Raw genomic sequence first — 12379 nt, 5'->3', positions numbered from 1 at the left:
ACTATCACAATATAAACTAGTCAACAAATCATAACAATAGTGCAAGTGTAACGTAGAAATCTTTATATTTGTTCAATGTGCATTTATTGCATCCAATGTCAAAAGATTGTGGCCCTTTCGGACCCTGTACACAGGCCTGTGCAAACAACTAGGTAGAATTATTAAAGGAATAACATCTGCCCATCACATCTATTAATCTTCGGCTTGATCAGTTTTCTTTTACCATCACTTTGTACTTGCTACATTGCTATCAAAATTTTAAAAACCATTCAAAGCACATTGTCTTCTCAAATATATCATAGTCATATACAACACACAATAACATGCTAATGAATAATGATGTGCATATAGCTTCACAACTTTCCATCATCCCTCATTTCATTTTAGGGAAAAAAATTGACATAGCAAGATCAGTTTATCAAGCTTTGACTTGTCATTAGTTAGAACAATAAAAACTTGCAGACCTGCCTATAAGTCTATATACTGTACGAAATAATCAGGATCAAGCAAACCAGCAGTCTTATATATGGGTTGAACTATATTTCACATTTTTAATGGGGCACATCCCTAATTCAACTCTATAGTTTTAACTTTATTTGACCACTTGCAGATTAGTCATTCAATGTAGAAAAAGTACACATAAACCTTTTTTTACCCATCAGGCTGTGACCTGGGCCAGCCTTTTTTTTGTAAAAAGGAAAGAGAACAAGTAGGACTCACAAGAAAATTTTCAATCAGATCAATCACTTTGTCTGATGTTGGTATTCTGTGTAAAGTAATAGAATACACTGCTTTGTACCCCTTTTTCCCCCATTATACTGCATTGTACCCCAATTTAATGCCCGATAACTGTTGTGAAAATACACATATTGATTACAAGGTTACTCCACACCGTTGCCCATTTATAATATGCAGGCCGTGGTGTAGATCCTGCAGTATGATACAGAGTTCTGTCTACTTAGCACTACAGAGACAACTCTGTGATTGGAGAAGAGGTCAGGCACATATTTTTGAAAGGTCATGTGACCAGGCTCTACCTTCTCAAGCAAGCAGAGTGCAAAGCACATCACAGTGTTAGGCCATACTGCAGCTTTATAAATGGACCCCTAAATCAGATACTGATATTGATGAAGCTTTGCAATCTAAAAAGGTACTATAATACTTAATGTAATGTCTGCTTTAAGGCAGGACATTTACAATTTTAAAACTGAGTACAGTTTGATAAATCTTTGCCTTACAGTGAATACAATAATATTATCAAGGTCCCAACTGTATGCCATAAAACAGTGAATATTTTCAATTGTACTGTAGATTTGTCTATTCTTTTCCGCCTTCCTCTCTATTACACATGTACTTAGAGTTTTTAGGTTTTGTGACCTGTAAATAGTTTGATATTGCCTCTCTGCTCTCCCACCTCGCTAGGGTGACATACCTTCAGTTGCCCGATAGCCTCCTGGGATTTTCACATTACATACCCCAGGAGGCTGCAGGTCAGTAAGTACAGAATTATTGCACGTTTTTGCATCTGCATAGCTGAAATCTAATGCAGGTATCTCATTTATGGGAAGCGGGAGAGTGGTGACAATATTAAGCAATTTACAGGTAACAAAACGTTTTTAGCAAGTGTGTAATTGAGGAGAGGGAATTAAAACGAAAAAAAGTAAAGGGTGAAAGGGCCACTTTAAAGCTCTCTCTCCCCAATAAATTAGGCAATACCCTAAAAGAGTTTAGTCACAAGCATTTATTTTTTTAAGTTTTTCCTGAGACAGTTTTACTTACAACTAATCTATGAGCAACATAAGCAGTAAGGCACGTGGGTCTAAACCTTAGTCCTTGCGCCTTAATAACTGCATTTTTGCCATCCGAAGTTCACCAATCACCAAGCATGCTTTCTATATTAGGGCATACAGAGATTTAAACAAACAAGGACCTGTATACAGGACATACAGAATCTGTCTTTCAGCACACATAATGATGAGACCGACAAATGAACACATATTACATAAGAAAAGTTAACAGTTAACGAGAACAAAGAGGCAAATTGTTCACATATACTAAGAAGTGCATATTTAAAAATACGCAACATACATTAGCAGTAATATAGGACACCACAAAACACATGATGAAGACCGATTTCTTTTTTTTTCTTTGCAGTTTTAAATGAAAGACTCAGGTATATCTCATTCAGACCTTAAGCTGCAAAATGTAAAGAAAAGGCAAAAATTAGTGAAACTTATATTTACCGTACATATTTTTGCTCATATATTAGCTCTAAGTATATCAGCGATGGAAGTTTCACAGCAGAGTTCCCCATGAAGAACGGTGTCCAACCTTTAGGCTCCCCTCATATACTATCCTTAACCCTTCCTGTAACCTTTACCTCCATGCCGACCCTTCATTTTTTGTTTTTGTAATAATTTTTCCTGCACTACATTCTCTGCAGCAAAAACAAACTTCCTAAACCAAAATATATGAGTGCCTGATTCATGTTTTTGATAAGCGTGCTACTTTTTCAGAAGGGCATTAGTCAGTGCGTCAGTAATTACTGAGCTGTTAAAGAGGAATTTATTTTGTTAAAAAAATAAAAGTTAGCAGCTACAAATACTATAGCTGCTGACTATAAGGAAACATACACTTACCACCCAATGGCATCCACCATTGTCTTTCCCAGAGCCGATTCTTTGCTGGGCTTCAGCTCATCTTGGATTTGGGGGCCAGCTTTGACTTCTTGAAGTCTCACAACTGGCTCCCCACTGTGCATACAAGTTTCAGGGCAACAATGTGAGTCCTGCAGCCTCCTGGGATGTTTGATGTGTCCCAGGAGGCTATAGGAGGTGAAGGAGGACAAACCAAGCTGGCGTAATTCTTGTCTAAGTAAGTATTGAGAAAATGACAGTGGGTATTGCAATAGATCTCTATATATTATTTTAAATATTACTAGTATCACTTCACCTTGAACCATTACTGAATCTGTCTTTAGTTTCCTACTCCCCTGGCAGCTTCTTTACAGGGGAAAAGAGCAATGTGAACAGAGTGACGACCTCATGAGTATGCTAATACTTATGTTTTGTCCTGTTGTCAAATCAGTAGGCTAGTGGTGGGTCAGAGACCAGGCTGAAAGCTGAGAACAAAAGTGAAATCACAGACCTGGCTATGCTATCGGACATAGGTTCCTGCATCTCAAAGTGGCATGAGAGAATTTTACAAAAAATGGTTGGTTAAGCCCACAAGAGTTTTTTTTTACAACTACTTTTCCTTTATTATGGATTTTGGAATTTACAGATGCAGCGATTTAAAAATTGGATGAAAGGTTTAGTGCTGTAAAATACCTTTGGAAAGATAAATAGTGCATTTTTTATACAACTATATAAGCCAGACCAAAAATGAGGGACAAATGAGGAGGAAAGAGGGACAGAGGGACTTTATTCAAAATGAGGGACAGTCCCTCGAAATCAGGAACATTTGGGAGCTATGCAGTATATGTACTTCAACTGCACATTTAGCTGGACTTCAGCTTGAACTGCAGTACATCTGTTTCTTTTATGTATCAATGGCTGTATCAAGCCTATTATATGATAACTTTGCATTACAGTAAGATGAAGGTGGGCTGCCTCATTCATCAGCATTGATGCTGTACCATTTACATTCTGTAATATTTTTAATGACCTGATCCCCTTTTTAGGAAGGCACTAAAGGCAGGGGCCAGCAAAGCAAACATGTACATGAACACTGGGTACACTATGCACCCATCACCTGAGCAGGTAACTGCTACAGGTTAAAGATTAGTTGATCATTGTAACTTGCAGAACTTAACATTCTCAAAGATTTAAGATGCCAGCCTCCTGATAATTTTAGCATGCATTAAGCAGAGATCTAAAGTCTGCGGGGTAGTTCAGCCATTAATAGAATTTTCTGGAGCCAGAATGATCAGATATATTAGAAAAACCTGCCCTTTCATCACAGTGTTAAACATATTAAAACTGTCTGCAAGTACCCCCCCCCCCACACTATTCAATCCTCTAATGTCCAAAACAATACTGTAATGGTAATACAGGTGGGTTTCTGTTTTTGGGCAGAAGCTGGGCCCAAAAAACATTGGATAGCACATGTAGGCCAGACCATTATTGTCTATAGTCAGCTTTATTTTCAGTCTTTCTTGTAGTATAAACTATACTTACCGGAACTGTTTATCAATCCAGGATGGGATTACTAGGGAACTGCATTGATAAAGGAAAAAAATGTAGTTAACACATTTGCATGAATTCTTTTCAAATACAGATAAATATTTGACTTAATTTTGTTTTTTGATGCCAAATTCCTTTTAGTCTGTTCAATCGGCATTAAATCTAAAAACAAACATTTTCTATATTGCAGTTTACCAATCCTAAAAGTGGTGACTACATTAGCTTTCATTTTTTAGTGTTCATTTTCTTTATTTTCACCCAGTGATCTGGCCAGTAACACACTTCCTGTCTTAGGTGTTTTCACTCTGGATGCCGAAGCAACAGAAACACCTTTGGATAGCAGCATGGTCAATTTTAGGAGTGGGTGATATTAGATGTACTAGCATGGACTTGACTAACAAATTATATCCAAACTCTAGCTAACACGTTTTTAAGCCATTACAGTAACATTTTGTTTCCTTTTGGGATAAAGGTGTACATAAATGATTAAAAACTGACCATTGTGAGCCCCCCTGTTGGTGTTAAATAGGGAGGATCGAACTTTTGAAAAGTTTGGTTCGACCAGAACACCCGAACTTCCTGAAAGTTCGGCCCGGATTTCAGAACCCCTTTGAAATCAATGGGACCCGAACTTCGGTAATCAAAAAACACCATTTTGAAGCCATAAAACCCAATATCGCTACCTTTAACTCTCTACTCCGTCCTCCACCACCCCCTCCCACCGACTCACTCACTGCCCTGGAGATTGCCTACCACTTCAAACAGAAGATTGATACAATTCGTAAGGATATCGTTACTGTTCAGACACCTTCCATACCTTATGCTTCATGCCCACAGGTGCGATCATTTCTTCCCTCATTCAACCCCGCCGCTACAGATGAGGTTGCTAACCTACTTGCTAACGTCCACTTAACCACCTGCCCTCTGGATCCTGTTCCCTCGCAAATGCTACGTTCACCCTCTGGCCCTATTCTACACTCTCTAACCCACATCTTCAATCTCTCCCTCTCTTCTGGCATCTTCCCCAACTCTCTAAAACCCGCACTAGTCAGCCCTATACTCAAAAAGCCCTCACTGGACCCAACCGATCTGAACAACCTACGACCTATTTCCTTGCTCCCCTTCTCATCCAAACTCCTCGAACGTCTAGTCTACAACCGACTGTGCGACCACCTTGCCATGAATAACCTCCTCGATCCCCTTCAGTCCGGATTTCGGCCTCAACACTCCACTGAAACTGCTCTCCTAAAACTGACAAATGATCTACTAATGGCCAAAACCGACGGACACTATTCTGTGCTCCTACTTCTGGACCTTTCTGCTGCCTTTGATACGGTTGACCACCCCCTCCTACTCAAAAAACTCCATGCCTTTGGTCTCCGTGACCGTACTCTTCAATGGTTATCTTCCTACTTATATAACCGCACCTTTAGCGTTACCTACAATTCTACTTCCTCCTCTCCTCTTCCCTTCTCTGTTGGGGTCCCCCAAGGCTCTGTTCTTGGACCCCTCCTATTTTCAATCTACACCTCCTCTCTGGGTCAGCTGATAGCCTCCCACGGCTTCCAATACCATCTCTACGCTGATGATACCCAAATCTATCTATCCACCCCTCAGCTCTCTCCCTCAGTCTCCACACGTATCACTAATTTACTATCAGATATATCAGTCTGGATGTCTCATCACTTCCTCAAACTCAACCCATCCAAAACCGAGCTTATAATTTTTCCTCCACCACGTACCCCTTCCACTGATTTCTCCGTCAATATCAATGGCATTACTATCAGCCCATCCCCGCATGCCAAGGTCTTAGGTGTTGTCCTGGACTCTGAACTCTCCTTTAAACCCCACATCCAATCGCTGTCCAAATCTTGCCGGCTCAGCCTCCGCAACATCTCCAAAATACGCCCCTTTCTAACCAAAGACACAACAAAAATCCTAGTTCACTCCCTGGTCATCTCGCGCCTCGACTACTGCAACTCCCTTCTCGTTGGCTTACCTCTACACAGGCTATCCCCCCTTCAATCCATCATGAATGCTGCCGCCAGACTCATCCACCTTACCAATCGCTCAGTGTCCGCTGCTCCTCTCTGTCAAGCCCTCCACTGGCTTCTGCTCACCAAACGAATTAAATTCAAAATACTTACAACATCTTACAAAGCAATCCACAGCTTAGCCCCCAGCTACATCACTAGCCTAGTCTCAAAATACCAACCTAATCGCTCTCTTCGTTCCTCTCAAAACCTCCTGCTCTCTAGCCCCCTCGTCACCTCCTCCCATGCTCGCATCCAGGACTTTTCCAGAGCCTCTCCAATTCTATGGAACTCCTTACCCTCATCTGTCCGATTATCTCCTACTCTATTAGCTTTTAGGCGGTCTCTGAAAACCCTCCTTTTCAGAGAAGCCTATCCTACCAACACCTAACAATGTACCTCCATTTCCTCCATCAACCCATCCCCCATGGTTATTGCCATTTGTTTCACTTGACCCTCCCTTCTAGATTGTAAGCTCTAACGAGCAGGGCCCTCTAGTTCCTCCTGTTTTGAATTGTTTTGTAACTGTATTGTCTTCCCTCACATTGTAAAGCGCTGCGCAAACTGTTGGCGCTATATATAAATCCTGTATAATAATAAATAATAATAATAAATGCCCCTAAAAAGTACCTAGGGTTCTGAGTCATGCCCCAGGGACTATTAATCACACAAAAAAAGTTCTTAAAAATTGTCATTTTTGATAGAGAGCCAATTATTGAAAAAATTATTAAAAAAAAAAAAAAAGATTTCTTTGGATTTAGTGTCTGGGGGTCTAAAAAGTGTACCTGTAAAGTTTCAGCTCTGTAGCATGTCCAGAACCAGAAAAAAAAGTTAGTTTGTATTAGAATTGCAGTAGAGCAGGATAGTGGCTTTGCTATTTTCACACCCGGCTTTTTGTTGCAGGCGTTTATAGGGCTTTTTTTGTGGACGTGTTTGGAGGCAGGCATGACATCTGAACTTCTGTGTCCATGTATGTATATATACACATACACATATATAGGTGTGAAAGTAGCAGAAAAAAAATGCCCAAAAAAACGCCTGCAACAAAAACGCCCAGGTGTGTTGTTGCAGGCATTTTTTTTGGGCATTTTTTTGGGCGTCTTTGGAGGCAGGCATAACATCTGAACTTCTGTATAGGGGTATATATACACACACACTTATATGTATTTATACACATACACACATATAGGTGTGATAGGAGCGAAGTCCCATGCCTGCTAATTATTTCATTAGCGCAGGAATAGGGTTCTGCTACTTTCACACCTATATATGTATATGTGTATATATACATACATGTGTGTGTGTGTATATATACCCCTACACAGAAGTTCAGATGTCATGCCTGCCTCCAAACACGTCCACAAAAAAGCGCAATAAACGCCTGCTACAAAAACGGCCAGGTGTGAAAGTACCAAAGCCACTATCCTGCTCTATTGCAATTCTAATAGAAACAATCTTTTTTCTATGGCTTTCTATGGCGGTCACCCTGACATGGAAGGGTTTGGTCACCCTGCCATAGCAGTCAGAGTCAGTTAACCCTACACTACACTACAGTCACCCTGACACTTAACACTTTCCCTAAAGAAACTAGATTATTAAATCTAACTATAGTGGAAAATAGTACCCTAACTACACTAGATATACCTTTCCTCACACTAATAATTGCTAAATGACACTTTGAAGCAGGAGTAACAGAACTGCTTCCACTCTCTTCCACATCCCTGTATTACAATGCTAGAGATTTGGCGGGGCTATCTTATATACTGGGGGGCGTATTCACTAATGATTGGCCTCTGGACCCCCTAGTCACTACAATCACATTCCTAGCATCCTCCTGTCCCCTCAATTGGCTTTTACTGATGGTTCTGGTCCAATCAAGGGCTTTTAAAGCCCAGTTCCTGTCCCATTGCATTTTGGTCGGTTCTGGTTGCCAAATTCCGAACTTTTTCCGCAATAAGTTCGAAATTCGGCCGAATTTCGAATAGTCAATGTTCGGGTCGAACCGATGGTCGACCCGAACCGTTCGATCATCCCTAGTGTTAAATGATTTATCTCAACCTTCTGACAATTTTGCTGGACAGCTTGTAAGTAAGTAAGTTGAAAAATAATAGACTAATAGGTAAAAATATAGGAAGGAAAAGCCTAAAAAGAGAAAATGAATGCACCTGCCACAGTAAATATATGGTAAGCTGCAATATATTAATTTTTGGAGATGCTGGTTAATACTGTTTTACGTATACCTCAAAAACATTTTGTTATCACTATTTTATATTTGCAAAAAAAAAACAATGTTGATCTTATTAAAAATTCAGAGATGTGCTTTGTCCAGCACTCACTTCCTGTGTTATCTCAAGAAGAGTAATTAGCCCTCCATCCTTACCTTGTGACTGCAAAATGATTAGCTCTTAGGTTGTGGACATGCAAGAGTAGGTGGGTCTAAGTAACTTGGCAAAAGAAAACTGGGCCGGCTGACAATAATCAGTCCACAAAAATGCTGTGAGTTGGCAGTCCACAATTGGGAAAAAATGTGAACGTATAACAAAAAAGTACTGCATATTTTTTCTTGACATGCACATTGTTTGATTTTTTGGGAAAAAAAAGTTTCTGTGAATATACGGCTGTGCTGGTGATCCCTCATCCCCTGACCATTACAATATACTGGCATTTTTAAGCTAAGCAATTGTAAAACAGTTACATAAGTTACCTCTGACTTCCAATCTACAGTCTACTTGAGCTTCACCCAGCTCGTTGATGGCTTTGCAGGTATAGGTTCCACCATCAAATGGGCTTGGTTTGCGGATATTCAAGGTAAGAACTCCTTGATTATGTTTCATGAGGAATTTCGGATCATCTCTAATCTCCATTTTATTTTTCATCCAGATCACTCTAGGCTGCATTAAAGAAAAAACACTTTAATAATGACTATTTAAGAGAAGGTCAGTTAAGATCTAGAGGCATCTTTACTTATTTGTATTGTAAAAGTTTACTCCACAAAAACTATGTTTCATTAGTAGTTTATGTCCCTATGTCCCTCTGGGACTCTGAGCTTGAAGTGTCAGGCCCTTTGTGTCTCTGGGACTGTGACCTTGAGATTTCAGGTAGAGTGGTACTTCACAGGGGGTCCCACCTTTCCTGTCAGATGTTTCACTGACTATGCAGGCAAACATCCCTAAAATAGTTTGAAACACCCAAAACTTCAGAAACACTATTTAAAACCATAGCACTGAGGTTGTCAGGAAGGTTAGATTCATTGCTGTGCCAGAAGATCTAAGTTTACACATATTGCACCCCATGGTCTGTGCATGCTCATGCACTTTATTGAGCATGCATGTCTAGCACTGGCTTTGGTGCCAATCACCCTATTTAAAGGTGAACTCCCTGGAAAATTCTAAACTACTTTAGCAATGTGGCTCCCCCCTCATTGCAAGGGTTAAAACCACTCACAATCTCTGGTGCCCTTCCTGGCACCCGGAATCATCTGCTGATTAATGTAATAGTCCGCTTCCACTCCGAGTATGGAAGCTGGTGTGTGCTCCAATCCATTGATGCAGCTTCCAAACCAAGTGGACGACCTGCCCCTATGCCTATCTGTTTATTCACTCCAAATACATCCTCCATCGTGAGTGGTTTTAAACTTCTTTGTACTGCAAATTTAAAAAAATGGTATGCACTATGAATACCCTCTCTGTTTGAATCCTTTCCTGTATGTGAGCGGTGATATGGACCTCTGTTATAGGCGGAAACTAGAGGGAGATTGTTACACACATCTGCACCGTGGAACATTCTTTTTGGACCTATCTTGATATAAGCTAGGGTGGTCAGGTCATCTATATTTGATGAGTGTTATCCCATCGGGGCAAGAGCACTATATGCACACAGTGGAATGTTGGTGGTGAAGAATTGGACACCTTTTTATAGAAAAAATTACTCTTTGCGGCACTAACACTTTTTGAGCACAGGCACTTTGAAAGACCTTGATTTATTGCACAATATTTGGACTACTAAAGTTTTTGCATGGATTTTCTCTTGTTTTATTTTTTGGGTTTATTTGATTTATAAGTTTGCACATATTTGATTGATGGCATATTTACATTAGGTTGGTATTTACTGCTGTAACGTTAGCACATAATATTAGCTGAAGCTACCTGCACTGGTATCACAAATTGTCACGCAGATTTCCTAATTGTTATTAAATTGTGTTATTACCAATGTTAATCATCTTTATGTTTGCCTAGTTACCTAACATATTGGGTGACAATATATTATGTTTGCCTTTACTAGCTGGTTTGGTTTCTGTTTTTTTTGATGTAGCGCTACTTCTGGGCACTAAGTATTACCTACAGCGATTTCCTGTGACATTGTATGTTTGTACACTCAACCAGGTATATTAGAGGGGCGGAGGTTTTTTTTTTAAAGTTTTTTTTTTAAGTTGAGGTAAATAACAAAGAACCCTTATACGGGGGTAGTGCTATATGCAATTCTCACCAAAACTTGTATATTTGTATGCAGCAGAAAGGGTTGAGCATCTTTGCCATGTTAATAATGCTGTTCAAGGTCACATGGGAGAAGTATGACAATGTTGTAACCAGGCAGGAATTTGAAGGAAAATCTGCAATGCGTACACTTACAGTAATGAAATGTTGATGGGGTTCAAACCTTACCTTAATCTTCCTATTCTTAAATTTTCTGTTACTGCTGTCTATGTTACAGCTGGAGATTTCCATTCACTCCTTGTCTGGGTAACAATGTTGTCACCAGGACAGAAAATAATACATCTCACCAAAAAATCTCAGACAGCATTTAAAATATGAAAAATATTCTAGATGTTCCAATTATAATTAACAAAAAAAAAATGTCTGGAAATAAGCTTGATGTGAAAGCCAGGTGGGGGACTTCCATATGAATTTACTTATAATGAAACATCTCAGTGGGTGGACTGACCTTTAAAATAATGCAATTATGAGACATTTTTTGAGAAAAATGATCACTGCCTCACACGCTACTTACTGACAAAATTCATGTTCAAAAGAATTTATTTGAAATAAGTTATATGTATTTGTTTACCAAATGATTTACAGCCAACAAATTCCTGGCACCAGTAAAAAGGGACCTTTATATAAATATAATCAATTTCATGGGGATCAGATTTCTCAGTAGAAGAGCGCTGAATGCTTTTAAATGTACTGTACTGCAGACATGATCTGTTTCACTAGAGACAGCTGTGTACCTTTGGATGAGCTCTTACAGCACAATTCAAGGCTGTGCTGTACCCAGCCACTACACTGCGGTCTATAAGAGGTGTAAGGAACTTAGGAGCCATGCAGACATCCATTTCTTCATAGTCACGAGGCTTGTAGACTAAACCTGCAAAGCAAAAAAGGGAGAAATTAATTTCAAGAATTGGTAATTATATTGACTTATTTTTACAGCCTCTGGTTGAGAAAACTCCCTACTATCTTAAGAACATGAAACACATGATTAGCTGTTAGGAGAGGTGACATGTTAGAAAAACATATTGCTTGTCACTGCAGAGGTTTCTTCTTTATATTTTATTATACTCAATAATAGGGGTTTTGAAGCTGCTAAACATTTCCTCCATTGAGGTAAAATCACTCCCTGATATACAGAGAGATTTTGTTTTAGAGCTCTTGAATTTTTCAATGAAGCATAATTATTTTTGGCACAATGAAAATCATTTCTTACACAAAACTGGAATGGCAATGGGTGCCAAGTTTGCGCCCTCACTAACAAACCTATTTATGTCATAGTGGGAGGAAAATATTGTTTGGGGCACTCAATAGCCTGAGATAGCACTTTAGAGGAGGTTTATTGATGATGTGCTCCTCCTATGGAGGGGAAATTAGGAATATTTATATAAATGTATGGCCAGGTTGAATGCCAATGATTTAGGCATCAAATTATCTTATGAATACTGCTCCACCCAAATTAACTTTTTGGATCTCACCATTTCGGTTAAGGATGGCAGATTTAGGACAAAAAATATTTTCTTTAAAAAGACTGACAGGAATGGCTACATTCCTGTTGGAAGCGGTTAGCATCCTTATGGTTAAAGGGTTTTCAAAAAGTCTATTTTTGCACCTAAGGCACAATTATACCTCTTTAGATGTTCTTCAGGCAGATGTATTGAAATCCACGATCAGT

At 39.4% G+C, this 12379-nt stretch overlaps 1 protein-coding gene across 2 annotated transcripts in view; it reads right to left on the bottom strand.

The window, feature by feature from the left end:
- Positions 1-1927: 1927 nt before the first annotated feature.
- LOC309568082 (myosin-binding protein C, fast-type-like) overlaps positions 1928-12379 on the bottom strand; it is a 236518-nt gene continuing 226066 nt past the window's right edge. For both annotated transcript variants that reach the window (XM_082273655.1, XM_082273654.1), the window contains exons 27-30: positions 11445-11581; positions 8922-9108; positions 4179-4217; positions 1928-2196 (exon numbers count right to left, since the gene is read on the bottom strand). In XM_082273655.1, coding sequence (XP_082129781.1) covers positions 4210-4217; positions 8922-9108; positions 11445-11581 — 332 coding nt within the window. In that variant the 3' untranslated portion in view covers positions 1928-2196; positions 4179-4209. The remainder of the gene's footprint in view (positions 2197-4178; positions 4218-8921; positions 9109-11444; positions 11582-12379) is intronic.

This window comes from Pelophylax lessonae, assembly GCF_965119305.1.
Source record: "Pelophylax lessonae genome assembly, chromosome: 12".
Taxonomy (NCBI): Eukaryota; Metazoa; Chordata; class Amphibia; order Anura; family Ranidae; genus Pelophylax; species Pelophylax lessonae.
This window is presented reverse-complemented; position numbering and strand designations above follow the sequence as displayed.